The sequence below is a fragment of the Rosa rugosa genome, chromosome 6 (assembly GCF_958449725.1).
Source record: "Rosa rugosa chromosome 6, drRosRugo1.1, whole genome shotgun sequence".
NCBI lineage: Eukaryota > Viridiplantae > Streptophyta > Magnoliopsida > Rosales > Rosaceae > Rosa > Rosa rugosa.
In genome coordinates, this window is record NC_084825.1 from 578,091 (window position 1) to 598,946 (window position 20,856).

At 36.0% G+C, this 20,856-nt stretch overlaps 1 protein-coding gene across 1 annotated transcript; it reads left to right on the top strand.

Moving 5' to 3' along the window:
* Positions 1–2,019: 2,019 nt before the first annotated feature.
* Positions 2,020–20,353, top strand: LOC133715449 (callose synthase 2). Its single transcript, XM_062141947.1, has 43 exons — positions 2,020–2,292; positions 2,668–2,911; positions 3,033–3,133; positions 3,498–3,622; positions 3,718–3,811; positions 3,935–4,045; positions 4,131–4,247; positions 4,334–4,426; positions 4,516–4,607; positions 4,825–4,951; positions 6,843–6,980; positions 7,082–7,158; positions 7,237–7,330; positions 7,862–7,984; positions 8,082–8,199; positions 9,080–9,414; positions 9,583–9,635; positions 9,761–9,821; positions 10,446–10,527; positions 10,618–10,667; positions 10,774–10,860; positions 11,465–11,602; positions 11,730–11,824; positions 11,914–11,998; positions 12,079–12,245; positions 12,345–12,468; positions 12,547–12,644; positions 12,732–12,861; positions 13,645–13,796; positions 14,171–14,280; positions 14,384–14,509; positions 14,601–14,669; positions 14,769–14,964; positions 15,635–15,794; positions 16,088–16,207; positions 16,910–17,025; positions 17,124–17,207; positions 17,586–17,698; positions 17,780–18,009; positions 18,097–18,891; positions 19,009–19,059; positions 19,502–19,687; positions 19,841–20,353. Exons 2-43 carry the CDS (start codon positions 2,728–2,730, stop codon positions 20,087–20,089), a joined length of 5,856 nt encoding a protein of 1,951 aa, XP_061997931.1. The 5' UTR covers positions 2,020–2,292; positions 2,668–2,727; the 3' UTR covers positions 20,090–20,353.
* The last annotated feature ends 503 nt before the right edge of the window (positions 20,354–20,856 follow it).

A 20,856-nucleotide genomic window follows, 5' to 3' on the forward strand; every position in this document is an offset into this window, starting at 1 on the left:
AATATCTTAGCAGTGACTCAGTGTAGTCGTGACTCGTGAATATATCTATAGATATTTATTCTCTTAAAAAAAAAAATTTGAAACTGTAAATAAAATTAATAAATTGATTAAGGGATAAAGCTATAACCTTTCCAACAGAGAGTCGCACAGAGGCAAAAGTTGAGATGCAATTCTTCCTCCTCGGTTCCAAGTCATTTTCGGTAATAATTAAAGAGAGATGATGATAACAGTTTTGTGTTTTTTTTTTTTCGATGACAAACCCCGTCAGTTAAGTCTTGGCCATACATGTAAATCTATGTTTGGCCGCCGCCACTCACTGCATCGTTGTTTGTCCTTTCCCCCTTATCTATTATTTGATTTAACTTCACTTCTTTTAGGTGGCTTTTTCATTGCTACTTTCCTCACCATATAAACTCTATCTTGTTCATCACGTAAGCATACCTAACTTTAACTCTTGATTTTTGATTCATTTCATCCTGTTTAAAATTCGTGATACTAGTTAATCACTTTACATAGAAAATTCATCATCTCTATTTATGAATAATAGTGGGTGAACTATATTTTCTGAATATTATGCTGCAGTTGATGTATTATAAAGTTAATTTATAAAAAATTTCATTAAATGTACTACATTTTTTTTTTTAGAAGAAACGAGAACACTTTTCATTACTCCGGCCAACAAAGTTACAAAGAAACTCACCACGTGTGTGGCCCCGATAAAATGAGTACCTAAACATAACCCTGTACTTACAAACACAGCACGCTCAAACGGTAGGGAAACTAAAGGACATGCATTTCCTTGCAAATTCCCTTTCCTTGCTATTTGCTAGCTTTTTACTATCACCATTTTGTTTGGTTACGGCATAATTAAAGTAAGCTTCAAGTGAAGGGTTTTCATATATGATATGAGAGATTGAGAACTAATTTGAGTTTGTTATATGTCGCTCTCAAGTCTCAACAAAATAAAGGGGCAAGTGCATGGCTAGTCTCAAAACATTAAGTTTTACGTTTCATTTATTTATTTATTATTATTATTTTTTAATCCTTTTAGAATTTTGGCGGGTAGAGAGTGCTGTCTATCCGGTAGAGAGTGCTCTCTATCCTTCTTTAATCATGTCATAGCTTGTTTTTGACAAACTTGTTGGGTGACCAATCGGCATTGTACGGTTGGATTGTGTCTTCGATAGTGGACAATAGCAATGATGAAATAGTTTTTAGTTTAATTAGGGTTTTATTTATTTCTTATTGATTAGATTTTTAAAAAGTTTCTATTCTTCTGAGCTAGGGGTTTTGGATTTGCCGTTTGGGGGGCCTTCTTGTTGGTGTTAACTGTTAAGGTCTTAATTTGGTCCTCAATCATTGTTTTAAATGTTGTGCTATGACTATAGCATTTCTTTTTGGAGTTTCATCAATATTTTTTCATTATCACCTTTTAAAAAGTCGCTTTTATTGTACGTTAAAAAAACATAAGTATTATCTAATATTTTGATGATAGGTTTTTGAGAAAATATTTTGATGACAGTGTTGAATAAGTTTAACATGGAACCAGTTTTGTTATCTTTGCAATTGAAGGGAAAATATTCAGGTATACATCACGGTAGGGGTTGGTTGGGACGTTGGCACGTAGCAGCACCATGCCACCATATATATATGACGACAATCCAAACACAGTTGCCATGGGCATGAAACTAGGAAAGATCAAAGACAACGTCACCCAGAAAAGGACGGACGGTGGATGGTAGGCTTGACTATACTTGCTTGATAGTCGTCGATGATGAGTGAGTTTTGCTGTTTTGGGTCGAGGTGATAGGTCGGTCACACTGGCAGTCACTCGGTGAGACCCACCACCTAACTTATATTATTTCTTTTCCTTTCTATTCATGTATGTCAGTAGTTTCCGAGCAAATGAAGAAGGGAAGGGAAAGGAAAGCAGGGGACGCGGCTCCATTGGATTGGCCAATTGAAACCCAAGGAAAAGGAATGGACTTTCCTGAGTGAGCAGCTGATTGGCTGGCCGCTACTTTTGAAAATGGAGAAAGAGTGAGAGTGTTGCATTTGCATCATTGCATGTGCATCATCGCACGGATCCTCCTCTTTGCCTTTGTTTTATTTTAACTCTAAAATAACCCCCACTTCCCTTCCTTTCTCTCTGTACTTGTTTTTAATTGATTGGGTCTTTTTCTTCTTCAAAGCTTCAAGACCTTGGTAAGCATTCACTACTTGCTTGCAAACTTCCCAGATCATCATCATCGTCATCGTATGGCGAGGTGGGTGTCCAACTAACCCAACAAGGTACATATATTTTTGCCTTTCTACTCTTCCTGAGTTCCTCCCATCACATATGGTCCGCTAATTCATTTCCCGGAAACTGCTTACTACTTTTATCACTCTTTTGTATTTCTGTTTCCATTGTCTTTTAACAACAAACCACTTACTTATATTAGAGACCATCTTCATTTCATGGTCTCTTGTTCGCTTTTCTTATTGGAAAAAAAGTCTACTCTTCTAACAACACCAACTACTCTACTCGCGTAAGATTCAGATTCAGTTGATTTTTATTGTTTCTGTGCACTGCTAGCTACCACTGAATAAGTTCTCATTCCAAGTGATCTCTAACACTTCCTCTTATCCCTTTTATATATATGTGTGTGTCATTGGCTACCACAGCCTGCAGGGCAGACCAGCAATTTCAATTGCTATTGTTTAGGGCATAGATAAATTCCAGACATGGCATATAGAAGGGGCTTCGACCAGCAGCAACCGCAGAGGCGGATTCTGCGGACTCAGACTGCTGGAAGTTTTGGAGAGCCGTTGGATAGTGAGGTTGTGCCTTCTTCTCTGGTTGATATTGCTCCTATTCTCCGTGTTGCAAATGAAGTCGAATCTAGGAATGCAAGAGTTGCCTATCTCTGTGAGTTGCATCTCCTAACTTTATTCCATCTGTTTTCCATGGACTTGACATCAACTGCTGTGTCTCACATTTTTGGTATGTTCGAGAATGCAATTCACACTAATGTTGTGCTTGAAATTAGGTCGCTTCTATGCATTTGAGAAAGCTCACAGACTAGATCCCACATCTAGTGGCCGTGGTGTTCGCCAGTTTAAAACTGCACTTCTTCAACGTCTAGAGAGGGTAAAGCTTTGATTTCCTATTGCAACAACTTCTTTGCGTATGCATGATGTTATCTTTAAGGACATAATTAACAAACAAACAGAGAGATATATAAATACACAAAAACAAGATGAGAAATGTATAGAGTTCAAAAGATGAATGAATTTAATCTTTAAATGAGAGTGTGAATAAATAAGAATTGAAAATTGATGTGAGGAACAAAATTTAAGATTGCATTTGACACTGTAAGGATAAGTGTCATCTTTCCAAAAGGAATAAGTATTTTGTTGAATAATTTCTATCAGTGTATTTTCTAGTTTATATGAAGGAATATCAGGAAATTGGAGTTTGAGCAGAGATTTACCTATGGTTTTGTTCTCTTTAGGAAAATGAAACAACATTGGCAGGACGAGCAAAGAGTGATGCTCGTGAAATGCAGAGTTTTTATCGAGATTACTACAAAAAATACATTCAAGCTTTGCACAGTACTACTGCTGATAAACCTGATCGGTATGTTTGTAAGAGTGTTGACCAGTGGTTTTCTTGATTAAAAGTTGCTACAGCGCATTATACTTAGCATTCTAAAGTTTGTGTTCCTAATGCAGTGCACAACTGACAAAGGCATACAAAACTGCTGCTGTTTTGTTTGAGGTTTTGAAGGCTGTCAATCAGACAGAGGCTGTTGAAGTGGCTGAGGAGGTGAAATATAATTTTTTTTTTCTCTGTTTTTCATAAACTTTACTTGATACTAATCTTCATTTTCACTTTCTTCATTCTAAGTGAATATGTTTATATATATAATCAGTATTGTTCTTACTGTAGATTTTGGAAGCTCAGGCTAAGGTTGAAGAAAAACAACAAATATATCTACCTTACAATATTCTTCCTCTTGATCCTGATAGTCGAAATCAGGCAATCATGAGATATCCCGAGGTTTCAACAATTTCGATTTAGAAAGTCTATGTTTTATGTCTTTAGATTGTAGGTGAAATGCATTGCCTCTTTTATTTCTTTACAGATTCATGATACTGTTTCTGCACTCCGAAACACCAGAGGTTTACCCTGGCCGAAGGACTACAAAAAGAAAGAAGATGAAGACATTCTTGATTGGCTTCAGGCTATGTTTGGTTTTCAGGTGAAGTTACTCACCAGACCAGTTGTCATACACTTATTAAATTGCATGTTTTATCAACAAGCTATGCTCAACTCATAAATGTGCAGAAGGATAGTGTCGCCAATCAAAGGGAGCACTTGATTCTGTTGATCGCTAATGTTCACATACGGCAATTACCAAAACCTGATCAGCAGCCCAAGGTTCTTATTCTACTCAGTTGTTATATTTTCACTTTCTGATTTTTCTTTTCTTTTGTGCCTAACTTACTCTACATGGCCATGCTGCATAGTTGGATGATCGTGCTTTAACAGTAGTGATGAAGAAACTTTTCAAAAATTACAAAAAATGGTGCAAGTACTTGGGTCGCAAAAGCAGCCTTTGGTGAGGATTCATATTTGACAGCACCAAGTAATTTAACACTATATTGATGTATTCTTTAAAAAGAAAAAATTGTGTTGATATATGTCTTGGAAAATATTAAATTATATACTTATAGTCCTATAAGAAGGAGCATCGCTGCTTCTTTAGCTATGGCTTGTGATTGTTCAGTTATGTTCTGTTTCATACCTGTAACTTAAAAACTGTTTATAACTGGCAGGTTGCCAACTATTCAGCAGGAAGTACAGCAGCGGAAATTACTATACATGGGTTTATATCTTCTTATATGGGGAGAGGCTGCCAACTTGAGATTCATGCCGGAATGCCTTTGCTATATTTATCATCATGTAAGTCTTAAGAAGTTTCTTTGTGACATTTATGATTTATATTCATGCAAATGTAATTTAGAAACACACTTGATCATAGTATGCATTTTACAAAGACTTCTAACCAAACATAGATGGTTACATCTTTTCTCTTTACACTCTGTTGTCATATATTTATTTAAGTAACGCCTCTATGGAATTCCAGGAAATTTCAGAATTAACCTCCCGTTTATAAATTTTTGTTTATTTGGATCCAATCAATAACAGAAGATCATGGTTGTCATCCTTTAGGACTCTTTCTGTACAAATCGTTTTAACATCAATTGTTCAGAAATCTCTCCTTCTGAGATTCTTAAATTGATTGGCAAGGTTCCACCAAGAAAATAAATTTGATTTACAAGGCCATTGTTCGAACAAAATTTGCTCTTGGCCAGTGCTCAACTAAATGGTAGCAGGTGGGACCCAAGGTTTCAAGTATCGGCAGTGATAGATATAACCAAACTTAAACTCAAGGGTATATCTATAGATATATTGATAATGTGGAAACATCAATAAAATATATAAAGTTGTATTCGTGAACATGGTAGGTAATAGCTCTTCAAAAGATTGATTTGATAGTGATAGTTATGCTTTTGAAGGATTGCTTTACTGGTTAGGGTAGTTAGTCTATGAGTGTCAATGAATGTCAAGAAAAGGCCAAAGGTGTGTCATCACCTTTTGCTTATTCTTGTCTGGGATCCAATGAGAATTACAATGATTTAGTGAATGACTAAGTTAATAAGGTGTATTTTGCCTTTGGTTTGGAGGAATTATGAATGTAAACGAAATTGATGACGGATAAATAATTTCATCAGCCACGTTTTCATTTTCGTCAAATGTATCTCTTATTTTAGAATATTTGTAATTTTGGTTTGGTGTCTTCAAAATATCAGAAATATTGGTCCAATATCAGGGATAACTCCCAGAGATAGAGGAAGATAAGATTTCCCGATTTATTAGAGGTGCTTGGTGTGGTCTGGGTGTGCCCAAGAAACTGCAATTTGATGCAGCAGAAGGTTGTTTGATAAAGGGGCATAATAAGAATGTCCTTACTCTTTGGAGATATGTTGTTTTGGCTCTTTTGTGGTGTTTTTGGCTGGAAGGGAACACGACAATTTTCAATTTTAAGGAGCAAGATGTGGGAGCAGTTGGGGTAGTCACTAGAGTTAGAGTGCTTGCTTCTCTTTGGGCTTCTTTGCCAAATGATTTCAAGAAGATTCCTTTATCATTTTTTCTTGATTGTGGGGTGCCTTGTTTAGGGTGTTTTTGGCTGGAAGGGAACAAGACACTTTTCAATTTTAAGGAGGTGTACTTTCAAAGTCTCTTTCTCCACTACTTATTCAGATTGGAGGGCATACGATGTATTGTATTTTATCTCTTGAATGTGTTTCATTTTGATGTCTGCTGTTTGTCTATTTATTCTGGGGATTCACAGACTCATGGTGTATCTGGAATGTTTTATTGTGTATTGTAGTGGACATCTTGTCCTTGGCTTCTTGTGGTCTAACAAATTTACATTTCTTAGAAAAGAATGTTTAGGAAGTTAATAGTAAATTGTCCTCTAGTTTGCATATCTTTTGTGCTACCACCTCAGAATGTTCACAAGAATTTGCTTGAGCATTATAAGAGATATCTCAAACCAAATGCACACATATGTACTATAGACGTAGTCGGTTTCAGAAGGAGAAATTATCAGTTTAGATGGTCTCAGATTCTTTGCATGTTGTTCCCTGTATTTATATATGTTGTGTAAAGTGTGCATTATTTCTGACCAAAGTGAAGATACGTGTTTGTGATTTATCCAAGCCATTAATCGGATAAATCCTCTGTTTAATTTAGCAGTTTATTTAATGTTGTTCGTTTCCCTTTGCAGATGGCATTTGAATTATATGGAATGCTAGCTGGGAGTGTTAGTCCAATGACGGGTGAGCACATAAAGCCAGCCTATGGTGGTGAAGAGGAGGCCTTTTTGGGGAAAGTAGTAACTCCAATATATGATACTATAGCACAGGTGTGGGTTATGTTACTTTCTTTGGCTAATTAATGTATTTGCCATCCCTTTAACATTGTGTTACTTCAAAGCATTGTAATTGTTTTGGTTGTCCTTTGCAGGAGGCTGAAAGGAGCAAAGGAGGAAAATCGAAGCATTCCCAATGGAGAAATTACGATGACTTGAATGAATACTTTTGGTAAGTGATTTTCTGTGTTTTTGCTGGTGTCCTATGCAAGACCGGATGTCACAATATTTTGTTGGTGTCGAATTGCAGGTCAGTTGATTGTTTTAAGCTAGGCTGGCCGATGCGTGCTGATGCTGATTTCTTTTACAAGCCCAGTAAAGAGCTTGAAGTTGACAAAGAGAAGGTCTGTTGTAATATAGATACAAAATACTTTTTTACCTCTTTGCTTTTCCTGTACTGGAAAAAGAAGGAAAGAAAGAAAAGGGAACAACCGTTGTTTGCCTTATTTGACCTTGACAAATTACTTGGTCCCCTTGTTGATTAGTAGTCCAATTTCCTAGCTTTTATTGAGAGTTTTGTTCCGAACAGTTATATTGAAGACTATATGTACTTCTTAAGTATGCACTGTTATAAATATGCATGTGTCTCACAGTTTCAGATATTAGTGATACTATGAGGTCATATATCAGATTTAGAATTAACCAAATCTCATATTTCAACTTGTTATCTAAAGAAAAAGTTCAGATACTCTTACTGGCGCAATTTATGATTGTAGTACTTTGAACCCAGTCAGTTGATGCAAAAAAATAAAAATAAAAAATATAATAATAATAATAAAAAAGAAATAAATAAAACTCAAAAGATGACCATGTTCTAGCCTATCTTTTTGGTTTAAATTCTTTCTTTTTAATTGTGGAAAGTTTATGATTTTCAGAAAAAGAAACCATACACGGGGCATCGATGGATTGGCAAAGTCAACTTTGTCGAGATACGCTCATTTTGGCACATTTTCCGAAGTTTTGATAGAATGTGGAGCTTTTATATATTGAGTTTACAGGTACTCATTGGTACTCATTAGTTTTGTTATCCCCTTTGTTTCTATGCTCATTTTTATTGAATCTTGAGACTTATGTAGAAAATATGATCTCCTTTAGGCAATGATCATAGTTGCTTGGAATGGGTCAGGGAAATTAAGTTCAGTGTTTGAGGGTGATGTCTTTAAAAAAGTGCTGAGTATCTTCATAACTGCTGCAATGTTGAAGCTTGCACAAGGTAAATAAAACCAATTGACCTTACTACTGCTAGTATTGATTCATTGTTATTTTAGCCTCGCACTGGTAGTCAAAATTGCAGCTACTCCATGCACCTAGTCTCCTGCCCGTACTCAAATTTCAATTTCCCCTGCATTTGATATCTGACAATTACTGCAGTTGTCGAAATTGGAACTTTATCAGTTTAAATTCTACATACTTGTGCTAGAAAATCACTACACTGTTGATTCCTACGGATAATTAACCATAGTTGCCTCAATTTCAAGTAGTTGACAGAACCATCACAGGTGGTCGAGTTGGTAAGAGCCTCTAGGTTTGGAACCCCCACACCCGGGTTCGAATCCCGCTGACGCTGATTGGAGTTAAATCCCAATCTATTCTTGGTGGCCAGGGGGGAGGAAGCATTCTGACATGATCCCCCGGCACGGATTAGTCTTTGGGCCTAGAAAGTTTTTGAGGAACTGTGTGACCTCAATAAAAAATAATAATAATAAAAAAAATAAAAAATAAAAAAAGTAGTTGACGGACACAATTTCAACACAAATTGCTTGATGAAAGTAGATAATTCTTCTGGGTCATGCCCATTTCTATAACTTTGAATATAAGCTTGCTCATCCGTCATCACATAGCTGTAAGGCTGTGAGGTTGTACACCATAAGAAATTTGATCAGTAAACAAATTTTAACTAGTGAGAGGTTCATTTGGTGTCTGTTCTTATTTCAGTAATGTGTATACCTTTGATGAAAGTATCATGACTACATATTCTGTAGAATTGCTGCTATATACCAATTAATTTAACTTTTAATGACTGTGATTCTTCTACCTTCTAAATTCCTGATATGCTGAATCCTTTTCTTTTTATTTTTTGGTTCATTTTGCAGCTGTTCTCGATCTAATTCTGAGCTGGAAAGCTAGGCGAAGCATGTCAGCCTTTGTCAGGCTAAGATATGTCTTGAAAGCTGTTTCAGCTGCAGCCTGGGTCATTGTTTTACCTGTGACTTATGCATTTAGTTGGAAAAATCCCTCTGGGTTTGCACAGACTATCAGGAGTTGGTTTGGCAACGGTCCAAGTTCATCTTCTTTTTTCATTTTGGCTATTGTCATTTACTTATCTCCAAACATGCTCTCAGCATTGTTGTTTATGTTCCCATTTATTCGCCGGCGTCTTGAAAGATCAGACTATAAGATTATGATGCTGATGATGTGGTGGTCTCAGGTGTGTAACCTTGAATTCATTTCTAGTCAAAGTGTTTAAGTGGTACTGGAGCCTATAGAAATGATACCTGAATTTGTTCTTTTGCTACCTATATATGTATATATATTTTTTCATTGAGAATATCTGCTTGAGTCTCATGCATTTGTTATTGTCTTTTATATCCTGTAGCCTCGGCTTTATGTTGGAAGAGGAATGCATGAAAGCGCGTTTTCCCTTTTCAAGTAAGCATATAAGTTTTTATTGCTCTCCCTTTTCTATGGAATGACTTGAGCTAAGAGGTTGTGGTAGTGTTATGGCTTATTTTTATTATTATTATATTTTGGCTACTGATGGCTTTTGAATGTAGGTATACCCTGTTTTGGGTTAATCTGCTTGTTTCGAAATTAACCTTCAGTTACTTTGTCGAGGTATTTCTCTTATCCATGTTCAAAGTTTACAAGCATCAGCACTGCTGCTTCTGCAATTTAAAGAAGTATAATTTATTACCATATCCAGGTTTAAATGATTGCTCTGGTGAAATATAATGGTTATTGACACACTTCTACGTTTGATTTTTGGTTTTGAAGGGTATAATTCTAGTGATAATCAAAAAGCATTATATCACCATGAAATTATGTAAAATCATGGGTCATACCATTCATAAGCTAACCTGAATTTCTTAGTAATGGCTTGTGAAAAAACCTTGTTCTCTATCCCAAAATCATGAAAGTACCCTTCACAAAAGTGTTCCTTAATTGATTGCCAGCATCTACTTTCTATTTTATTTTATTTTCTAGTTCTTTTCCTTTCATAACTGCCTTTCACGGGAGTATTTTAAGCCTAATTTATATCAGAATATCAAATAACTCGAAAGAACTCATATAATAAACAAGCTTACCACATTTTTGTCACATATCTTATTTTTAAGCATCTGGGCGAAGTTGAGTTTTGTACATGATTTAATAACCTGTTTCCAAATGGTTTATAATCTTATCTTAGAGTTGTGGAGAATAAATAGTTGACTCATATTTGTTTGTTCTTCCTTCTTGTAGATTAGGCCTCTTGTAAAGCCAACTAAAGATATCATGAGAGTGCACATTTCGACCTATCAATGGCATGAGTTCTTCCCTCGAGGTAACTGCATGAGTTAAATAAACTTCCTTGTGCTCTTTACAAGTTTATGATGTCATCAGTTGACATTTTTCAGCATTTGACTTTTTACAGCGAAGAGTAACATTGGTGTAGTGATTGCACTCTGGGCTCCAATTGTTCTTGTATGTCGGTGTTTATGTCATTATCAGATGCGTCTTTCTTTGACTTATTCTGTCGGACTAATTTGATTTCTTTTGTTTTTTTTTGTTTTTTGTTTTTCTTCTGTAGGTGTACTTTATGGATACTCAAATTTGGTATGCCATCTTCTCCACAATATATGGAGGTATATATGGTGCATTTCGCCGGCTTGGAGAGGTTGGTAGACAGTTATTTCTTTACAGATCTGACATGTTCATATTACTTTCCATATTTATGAAAATGTAATTATAGAAGGTTAATAAACAGAAAATTAACGAGTGCAGTTATCAAGTTCTTTAAAAGGTCCTGGTGATTTGAGCAGACAATTCCAAAATGGGTGCAATTAGAAGCTCCTACTAACTTATTTGTGCTGAACCTATAGATTTGTCTTTCACAACAATTGCTCATTCCCCATTGTATTGCTAAATTTATTCATTTTTATAGACATTATGGTGGTACATGGAACTGAAATGCCAGTATAAATGAAGAGAAGCGTGCATTCCATTTGCACAAACATATGACATATTTTTTAACGGACTTTCAAGTTTCAACTTATACACGTATAAACAACTACATAGGCCCTTCAATTCAATTTCTTTTGTTGAACGTGGTGAAAGCGGATAAGAGTTTCCTTTACTTTCCATCATTAGATTGAATGTTACATGAAGTTATTTCCTAGACTAAGACATGTACTATAGTCTACTTTCATGTATTTTGCCTTGCACAAAATGTAGGTTGTTTGAACTTACACCTATGTGACGAGGTGTTTGTTTTCTTTCAGATTCGGACTCTAGAGTTGTTGAGAAGTCGATTTGAATCACTTCCCCGTGCTTTTAATGCTTCCTTGGTTCCTGAGGAGAAAAAGGAGAACACTAAGAAGAAGGGACTAAAAGCCACTTTCTCTCGTAAATTTGATAAGGTTTGAATACTGTTCTGTATCAGAAGCCACAAATATTGATAATGACTACCATTGTACAATTTGGCATGTCTCTCTGTAGATCTCTAGACCATCATTTGAATCAGATTGAGTTGGTTGATTGTTTCAGATCCCATCTAATAAAGAGATCGAGGCAGCAAAATTTGCACAGATGTGGAACGAAATAATCAGTAGTTTCAGAGAAGAGGATCTGATAAGTGATAGGTAAAATAATGCTGTAGCATGAACACATATTTTTCTTAACTTGGATGAATGTTGAGTTACAGTATCTACTTTTTGGACTTTCTTTGCAGGGAAATGAACTTATTGCTTGTCCCATATTGGGCTGACCCAGATTTGAGCCTCATCCGGTGGCCTCCTTTTCTACTTGCTAGCAAGGTCTATTTTATAATGAGTTAATTTCTTCCATTAGTCTCACCAAGCAAAATAGATATATTCACTCTGTACTAGTTCTGCAGATCCCTATAGCACTAGATATGGCTAAAGACAGCAAAGGTAAAGACAGTGAGCTGAAAAAGAGAATGAATACAGACAAGGACAGTTATATGGGCTGTGCTGTTAGAGAGTGCTATCTTTCGTTTAGAAGTATTATCAATGTTTTAGTCAATGGAGAACGCGAAAAGATGTGAGTACAGTACTACTTGGGTCCTGAATTAATACAGAAGAAAAGAAAAAGGGAAGTCATTGCCTGACTTTTGTGTCTTCCTGATCTTTTCTGTTCCAGGGTTATAAATGAAATTTTTTCCATAGTTGATGATCATATAGAAAAAGGAACGCTGACGAAGGAAGTTAAATTGAGTGCTCTCCCAAGCCTCCACGAACAATTTATTAAGCTAATTGAATATCTGGTATTATTCTTTACTGTAAACTTTGACATACTTCTTCCTATTAATCTGTAGCTAACCATAATTTTCTGACGAGTACAGTTGAAAAACGAAAGGGAGGACAAGGACCAGGTTGTAATTGTTTTGCTTAACATGTTAGAAGTTGTGACAAGGGACCTAATAGATGATGAAATTCCCACGTAAATGGTTCTGATCCTGTTTTCCATTTTGTTATTTATTGGTTCCCCAAACCTCTCATTATTGCATTATTTTTCTTTTTCGTGTAGCTTGGTAGATTCAAACCATGGTGGATCATATGGAAACGATGAGGGAATGAGACCCCTTAATCAACGAGATACATACTTCGGTGAACTGAATTTCCCAGTGACGCCACAAACAGAGGCTTGGAAAGAAAAGGTGAGTTTATAAATACTATTATTATAGCTAGTTGGAGTAGGGTTGCACTGCAAAAACTACTATGCATAGGAATTGAGTGTTCGATGTACTAGTTGGTTTGCTTGTGTTTCAGGTGTGTACTTACACCCTGAGATTTCTTCTCTGGTGGATTTCTTGTCCACATCTGTTTAGTCCCTCCCTTTTGTAAGGAATAATGTCTTGTGTCTGATTGTAGCTCTATTTATAAGATATCCTACAGTCATCAAAATTACATTACTAATCTTAGTTATGTTAGACAATAGAATCCTACATCAGAAAATCTAAGCCTTGCGAATTCACATATAAGATCTCAACCCTCTCCACCTATTACCAATTGGTTTTGGGTTGGATGGTTATGGTATTGGAGCCTGGTTTCTTCCAATTGCATCCCAAGGTGCCGTTTCTTGATGTGTATGTGCGCTTGCGCGTGTGTGTGTGATCTGTGTATTATGTATATGACCTGACTTAATCTGACGAGGGAGATGATTGCACTTGCAGCCAGATGTGTAGTCGCACATGAGGGGGCGTATCGGAGATTTTATATGTTGTTTTGCAAAATAACATATAAAATCTTGAACCTCACCACCTAGTGCTGATTGGTTTTGGGTTGGATTATTCCAACAATTTGTGTAGAGGACCAGCCTTTTATTTTTCATGTCTAATTTAACAGTCCTAAAGTTTCTGGTTCTCGTGTTTTCTATTTCTAATTATGATAAAATGTTATTTGTAAATGTCTTGTTTATCTGAGTCCATTATCTTCTATAGATCCGGAGGCTTCATCTATTGCTTACAGAGAAGGAGTCTGCTATGGATGTTCCATCTAACTTGGAAGCAAGAAGGCGTATTACTTTCTTTTCCAACTCATTGTTTATGGAAATGCCTCCTGCACCCAAAGTTCAAAATATGCTTTCCTTCTCGTAAGTTCTACTTCTTCAATTTTGGAATTTCTTCATTATCTCATTTTCTCTTTCTTGACTGGCTGCTGGCTAGTGAAAATATTTCAGGGTTTGTTAATCAAATTTTAAGTTCTGACGTTCCACCAATAGGAATGGAATCAGACTTTCTATATATATATATATATGTATGTATTTGATGATTTGACTAATGGGTTCACTTTATTACAAAGAAAATACTTATTTGATATTTCTTGGTCTCAAGTCTAATCCACTTCATAACTTCGATGTATAATGGATAATAATATGGCAGAGTTCTTTTACTTGAGTTTACCTTTTGGGGAGTCAAAATATGCAATACATTTGCCTGACATAGTTACTTATAACTACTTGGTTAGGGTTTTGACACCCTACTATTCAGAAGATGTTCTTTTCTCCATAGATCACCTGGAAAGGGAGAATGATGATGGTGTCTCTATTCTTTTCTACTTGCAAAAGATCTTTCCAGGTTAATTCTTGTCTATTATCTCATTTATGTTTATTATTTTATTTTTTATATGCTGTGTATTGTGAACAAAAATAATCTTATATTAATCCATTATTTGTTACAGATGAGTGGACTAACTTTCTTGAACGGGTCAAATGTGGTACTGAAGATGAGCTCAGAGCAAACGAAGACTTGGAAGAGAAACTCCGCCTATGGGCATCCTATCGAGGTCAAACATTGACCAAAACTGGTATAAGCAGATCTCTCATCTTCTCTTTGAATCTTGATTTGATTTCTTAGTGTCATTATGAGTTTTGTCTTCTCCTATTCTCTTCAATAAGTACGAGGTATGATGTATTACCGGAAAGCGCTAGAACTTCAGGCCTTCCTGGACATGGCAAAAGATGAAGGTACTGAGGATCGGATTGCTCTAAGTTCTAATTATCTTATCCTCTCGTACAGTATCATTAATTTTGTATATATTGATCTCGTTTTTCTTCATTGTTCAGTTCTAATGGAAGGGTATAAGGCTGCTGAATCAACGATTGAGGAACATTCAAAGGCTGAAAGGTCGCTATCGCTATTGGCACAATGTCAAGCAGTAGTTGACATGAAATTCTCATATGTTGTTTCGTGCCAACAGTATGGAATTGATAAGCGATCTGGTGATGCTCGTGCCAAAGACATTTTGAAACTAATGGCAACGTATGATCTTTAATATTTATTCTCTTTTTCATTTGAAATGTATGCTAATCAAGTCTTCATGCGAGGTGGTTATAGACTTATAGTATTGCGTACCTTTTCTCCTTAAGAGGCAAAGCTTCAATTGTTTCACAAGTATTGATAACTATTTGACAGAAAGAACATATTTGGGTTAAAATGGTTAGTAACATCAGTAGAATAAAAATTTATTTCTTCTTCAGTCCTGCTTTACTCAATTGTCAACATTGCCCTTACAGAATGTAAGTCTTCACTGCTTCATATGCTAATATGCGTTCCACATAAGGGCAGGTTAGTTGAGTTTAGGAAAGGAACACATCAATTTAGTTTTTAAGCAGTGGGGTGTACCGGATGACTCTTTGGAAGTGCGGATAACAGCCTTTAGTTTTTATCCCATTGTCATTATGAATTTAGTTTGTTAACTCAAATGTTCCCAATGGATTTTAAGTAGTTAGTATATGGCAATCTTCAATTCCTACTTGCTCTCCTCATTACTGCCACAAAAAAAGAAAAGAAAAAATTGCTTTTCTTCTTCATTTAATAGCATGTCTGTAGATATACTTTCTGGTTATTCAATGTGTAAATAGCATGTCTGTAGAGTCTAGTTGATTCTAAAAGCAAGGAGTAATTATATCTCTTTGTTTTATTGTTCCAGTTACCCATCTCTTCGGGTAGCTTACATTGACGAGGTTGAAAAAACTAGTGAAGACAAATCCAAAAAAATGGTTAGGAAGGTCTACTATTCGGCTCTTGTAAAGGCGGCTCCTCCAACCAAGTCAATTGATTCTTCTGATCCAGTTCAGAGATTGGACCAGGTAATAATTTGAATTATATTCAATACTGAAGAATGAACAGTACTTCTATACAAACTCTGGTAGAGCTTGCTAGAACCTGTAAGAGATGTATAGGGATTGTCCTTCAACAGAAGGATTACTATTGTGGTATTGCCTATTGTTAGATGTTATCCATAAGATAATTTTGGCTTTACTCTCTCCTTAGAGAAATAATTGTTCCATTTCAGTGCAACTTATACAATTGTAACATTGTCACCCTCTTCTTTACATGAATAATATTTTACGATGATATGTTTTTAATTCTCCTTATGCAGGATATTTATCGGATAAAGCTTCCTGGACCCGCAATACTAGGAGAAGGAAAGCCAGAAAATCAAAACCATGCCATTATATTCACACGTGGAGAAGGCTTGCAAACAATAGATATGAACCAGGTATACAGTCTTTCACACACAGAATCACTACATTAGTTAGATTTTTTATCACAAGAAAAAATTAAATTCCATTACTAAATGTATTAGGGATGACTCATGAACTGTGTGTGACAATGGCATGGCTGAAAACTAGTGGCTAAATGCTTTTGCCCCAAACCATCTAGACTAGTGACTAGAAAGGCTTTAGTCACCGACTCAGTTCTTACTAAAGTTCATTTACGGTAACTGGTTGTGATGTATTTTATAATAGTGCACATGTCCATGAGTAGAAAGTAGTGACTAGACAATCATCTTTTTGTAGTGAAGACTCTTTGCACATGCTTTGTGTGCGAGAGAAAAAAAATACAGCAAGGACAATTCAAGAAAACACTTGCACTTAAAAAAGAAAGATAGGTAGAGTCTGTATGCTGGCCTAGTGGGTTAACACTGAATTTTAATGTAATACGGATGAAAGGTGCTATTCTGTGAGTTTGGAAATTGTAACTGATTTCAAGATTTTATTTCCTCCTTGCAATCCTTAAATATTACTGTAGTTCCAAATTAACGTATGTGAATGACTTGGTCTGTTAGGGGAAATGGGCACAATAATGAGGGTGTATTGGCTTAAGGATATAAATTCTATATGGTTGATATATTTTCTGAGGAAGAAATGATTTAGCCAGGTCTCCTCGCTTAATCAAATTGTTGTATCGAACTCAACAGGATAACTATTTGGAAGAAGCATTCAAAATGAGGAACTTGCTGGAAGAATTTCTCAAAAACCATGATGGCAGACCTCCAACAATACTTGGGCTTAGGGAGCATATATTTACTGGCAGGTCAGAAGCAGAATTTGAAGCGCTTGTTAATTAAGACTCCCTATGCAAGAGTTTTCTGTGTTTGTGTGGCTTATCATGTCCTTTGTAAATGTTTGCAGTGTATCATCTCTTGCATGGTTTATGTCAAATCAGGAGACTAGTTTTGTAACTATTGGGCAGAGATTGTTGGCTAGCCCTCTGAGGTCAGAGTTCTTGAATTTTTCTATCCTTGTTATATTCTGATATAAATATTTTGAACACATAGTTTTCTTTACCACTCAAAATCAAATGCATGGAAAACTATTGGAGGGACATGAGGTTTTAGCTGTTGTGAATTCACACACTCAGATTCTTTTTTTGGAGGGCAGTTGGTTTCTATGCACGTTTTCGGTATTCAAAAGTCGGAACAACATAACACAATGAAACTAGAACATCCTAGCATTCCAGTATCATTCCATTCTTTGCATTTCTCAAAGCTTTGCCCAGATAAACGCTTTTCACATGGGTTACCATATCTTTGGCTCTTTGCTTATCTATTTGACGGGAGTGCTGAATATTATCATTTTTGTTGCTACATTCAGAGTTAGATTCCACTATGGCCATCCAGATGTATTCGACAGACTGTTTCATCTGACTAGAGGGGGTATAAGCAAAGCTTCTAAAGTGATCAACTTAAGCGAGGACATATTTGCAGGCATTCTCATGGCTCTGAAACTGTTTCAAGTCTTTATTTTAGATTGACAATGTACCAATTTGCAAAAGCTGTGCTCTACAGGTTTCAATTCTACCTTACGTGATGGCAAAGTCACTCATCATGAATATATACAAGTTGGTAAAGGACGGGATGTCGGCCTCAACCAGATCTCCATTTTTGAGGCAAAAATAGCTAATGGGAACGGTGAGCAGACACTGAGTCGTGACATCTACAGGCTTGGACACCGATTTGATTTCTTCCGAATGTTGTCCTGCTATTTCACCACAGTTGGTTTCTACTTTAGCACCTTGGTATGTAAGAAATATACTTTTTTTTTTCTTTTACAACACTATATAATTCTTCCAGCTATCTGAAATGTCTCTGTTATGACTTAACAGTTAACAGTGCTTACGGTTTATGTGTTTCTCTACGGTCGCCTTTATCTGGTTCTAAGCGGACTTGAAAAGGGGCTGAGTACTCAACGAGCTATTCGAAACAATAAGCCTCTTCAAGTGGCCCTTGCTTCTCAGTCTGTAGTGCAAATTGGTTTTTTGATGGCATTGCCTATGATTATGGAAATTGGATTGGAAAAGGGGTTCCGTACTGCACTAAGTGATTTTATATTAATGCAATTACAATTGGCCCCTGTATTTTTCGCATTTTCACTCGGTACAAAGACTCACTATTACGGAAAGACTTTGCTTCATGGAGGTGCAGAGTACAGAGGAACTGGTCGTAGCTTTGTTGTATTTCATGCCAAATTTGCTGATAACTACAGGCTCTACTCCCGAAGCCATTTTGTCAAGGGCATTGAGCTTATGATTCTGCTTGTTGTGTACCATATATTTGGTCGTTCATATAGAAGTGGAGTTGTATATATTCTCATTACTGTACAGATATGGTTCATGGTTGGAACATGGCTTTTCGCTCCTTTCCTGTTCAACCCGTCAGGGTTTGAGTGGCAAAAGATAGTTGATGACTGGACAGATTGGAAGAAATGGATAAGCAATCATGGAGGGATTGGTGTATCTCCTGAAAAAAGTTGGGAATCCTGGTGGGAGAAGGAACACGAGCATCTTCGCTACTCTGGGATGCGCGGTATCATTACTGAGATATTATTAGCATTGCGCTTTTTTGTCTACCAGTATGGGCTTGTATATCACCTCAACATTACAGAGAACAAAAGTATCCTGGTATATTTGAGTACCTTTTATGCATTTTCAACCTTAAAAAATAAATGATTTCAAATATCTATTTATATAATGAAGTGGGTGGAAATTTAATTTGCTTCTCAATGAGCATGCATGCAGGTATATGGTGTTTCGTGGCTGGTGATCATCGTTGTTTTGTTGCTGATGAAGGTTAGTACTGAGAATCTCGTCCCCTTGACTTTCAATCTTGTCAATATATATTAAATACAGCATTAAACATGAAATTATTAAGAGATCAGGAAAAGAAAACCTGTCATTATCTAGGCTTCATATATTCAATTGTAAGAGTTGGCCTGTTGGTATGTAATGGAGTATGAAGTTTTGCTTCAGAAATGATTTGCCAACTAATAGTGCCTACTGTAACACTTCGCTGCATGCTGGAATCTTAGAAATCAGTATAACTCTATTCGAAAAGAAAACTCTTGTTCTTAGCATTTGTAAGTACCAAGTAGAAGGCAGATGCTGGTATATGCTTTACGAGTCTAAATATGTATGTTTTCATGTTCATTTCAGCATATTTTGCGGGTAAAAATATTTAACAACGGGAAATAAGTCCATTTCTTTATATTAACAATTTTGCTCAAATTTTCAGGCTGTGTCAGCTGGAAGGCGACGATTAAGTGCAGACTTTCAGCTTTTGTTTCGACTCGTTAAGGGATGTATGTTTGTTACACTCTTATCTGTCTTTGTTGTCTTAGTAGTGCTCACTCATATGACGATAAAGGATGTCATAGTCTGCATTCTCGCCTTTATGCCAACTGGATGGGGAATGCTTTTGGTCAGTAAATCATTTTGATCCTTTTTTTTCCTCATTGTTATCTTTCCCATCAAGTTATGCATCCCATGTCAGAAGCTTGGTTCTTATTGTGTTCTTTCCATTTTGTTCTTTTACTCATTCTTTTATTTTACTGTGTTTCTTTTATTCTTATAGATTGCACAAGCTTGCAAGAAACCAATTAAACGAGCAGGATTTTGGCAGTCGGTTCAAACACTTGCTCGTGGTTATGAAGTAATCATGGGTTTGCTTCTATTTACCCCGGTAGCATTCTTGGCTTGGTTCCCTTTTGTTTCCGAATTCCAAACGCGAATGCTGTTCAACCAAGCATTCAGTAGAGGTTTACAGATTTCACGTATTCTTGGAGGGCCTAGGAAGGGTCCCCGCGCTGGCAATAGTGAGTAACCGCATCCAAAATGGTGGTGTCTCATTTATCTCAATGTACATATAACATATTTCGAGCGCGGCAGTGCTTACGCAAAATTATATATTCACTGAAAACAATTCAAAGATGGCTTTTGTCAAACAGTATCTTCTGTGTATTTAGAATGAGAGGTATAGGTATATGCATGTTATCAAGGTCTAAACCTCAGGACTTTGATTGATTGGTTGATGTATATATATATATATATATATGCACGTATGAATGAGTAATTCGTATTTGCTGCACTAGTGCACTGTCGAGATGCATCTGAAAGCTTAGTACTGTGGAGATTCATTTCAAAGCTTAGTGGATTCGAAGAAATTAAACCAACATAAAGCAAATTCAGTTATTGTGTACTTGTTGTAGGTAATCCAATGGCAATTATATTGCATTGTAGTTTTTTTTATTTATTTATTAGGAGATGACAATTTTTTTTGAATATGAATTGATTTTATTAGTAATGAAATCAGGTCAGAGTTTAACAAAAATTACAGAAGAAAATCTGGAAATCCAAAAAACCTATCTAAGCCAAATTAAACTAATTAAAGTCTAAAGAGATGCACACTGAACAACAAGTTTAAGCTAAGCAAGACCAATCTCACTTTCTAAGGAAAAAAATCATTCATGTAGTTTAGTCTGCCAACACATATTTGTGATACAAATATCAACTAGAAACATCTTAGAAAAGTTTATAGAATTCACTCCTACTTTTAAAGGCTCGAGTCCAGAATGTCTAAAAGTGTAAGAA

Coding starts and splice junctions, on each gene's coding strand:
- LOC133715449 (XM_062141947.1), top strand. CDS start 2,728: ATGGCATATAGAAGGGGCTTCGACCAGCAGCAACCGCAGAGGCGGATT. Junction 3,134..3,497: donor TTCTTCAACGTCTAGAGAGG/GTAAAGCTTTGA, acceptor TGTTCTCTTTAG/GAAAATGAAACAACATTGGC. Junction 18,892..19,008: donor CAGAGAACAAAAGTATCCTG/GTATATTTGAGT, acceptor GCATGCATGCAG/GTATATGGTGTTTCGTGGCT.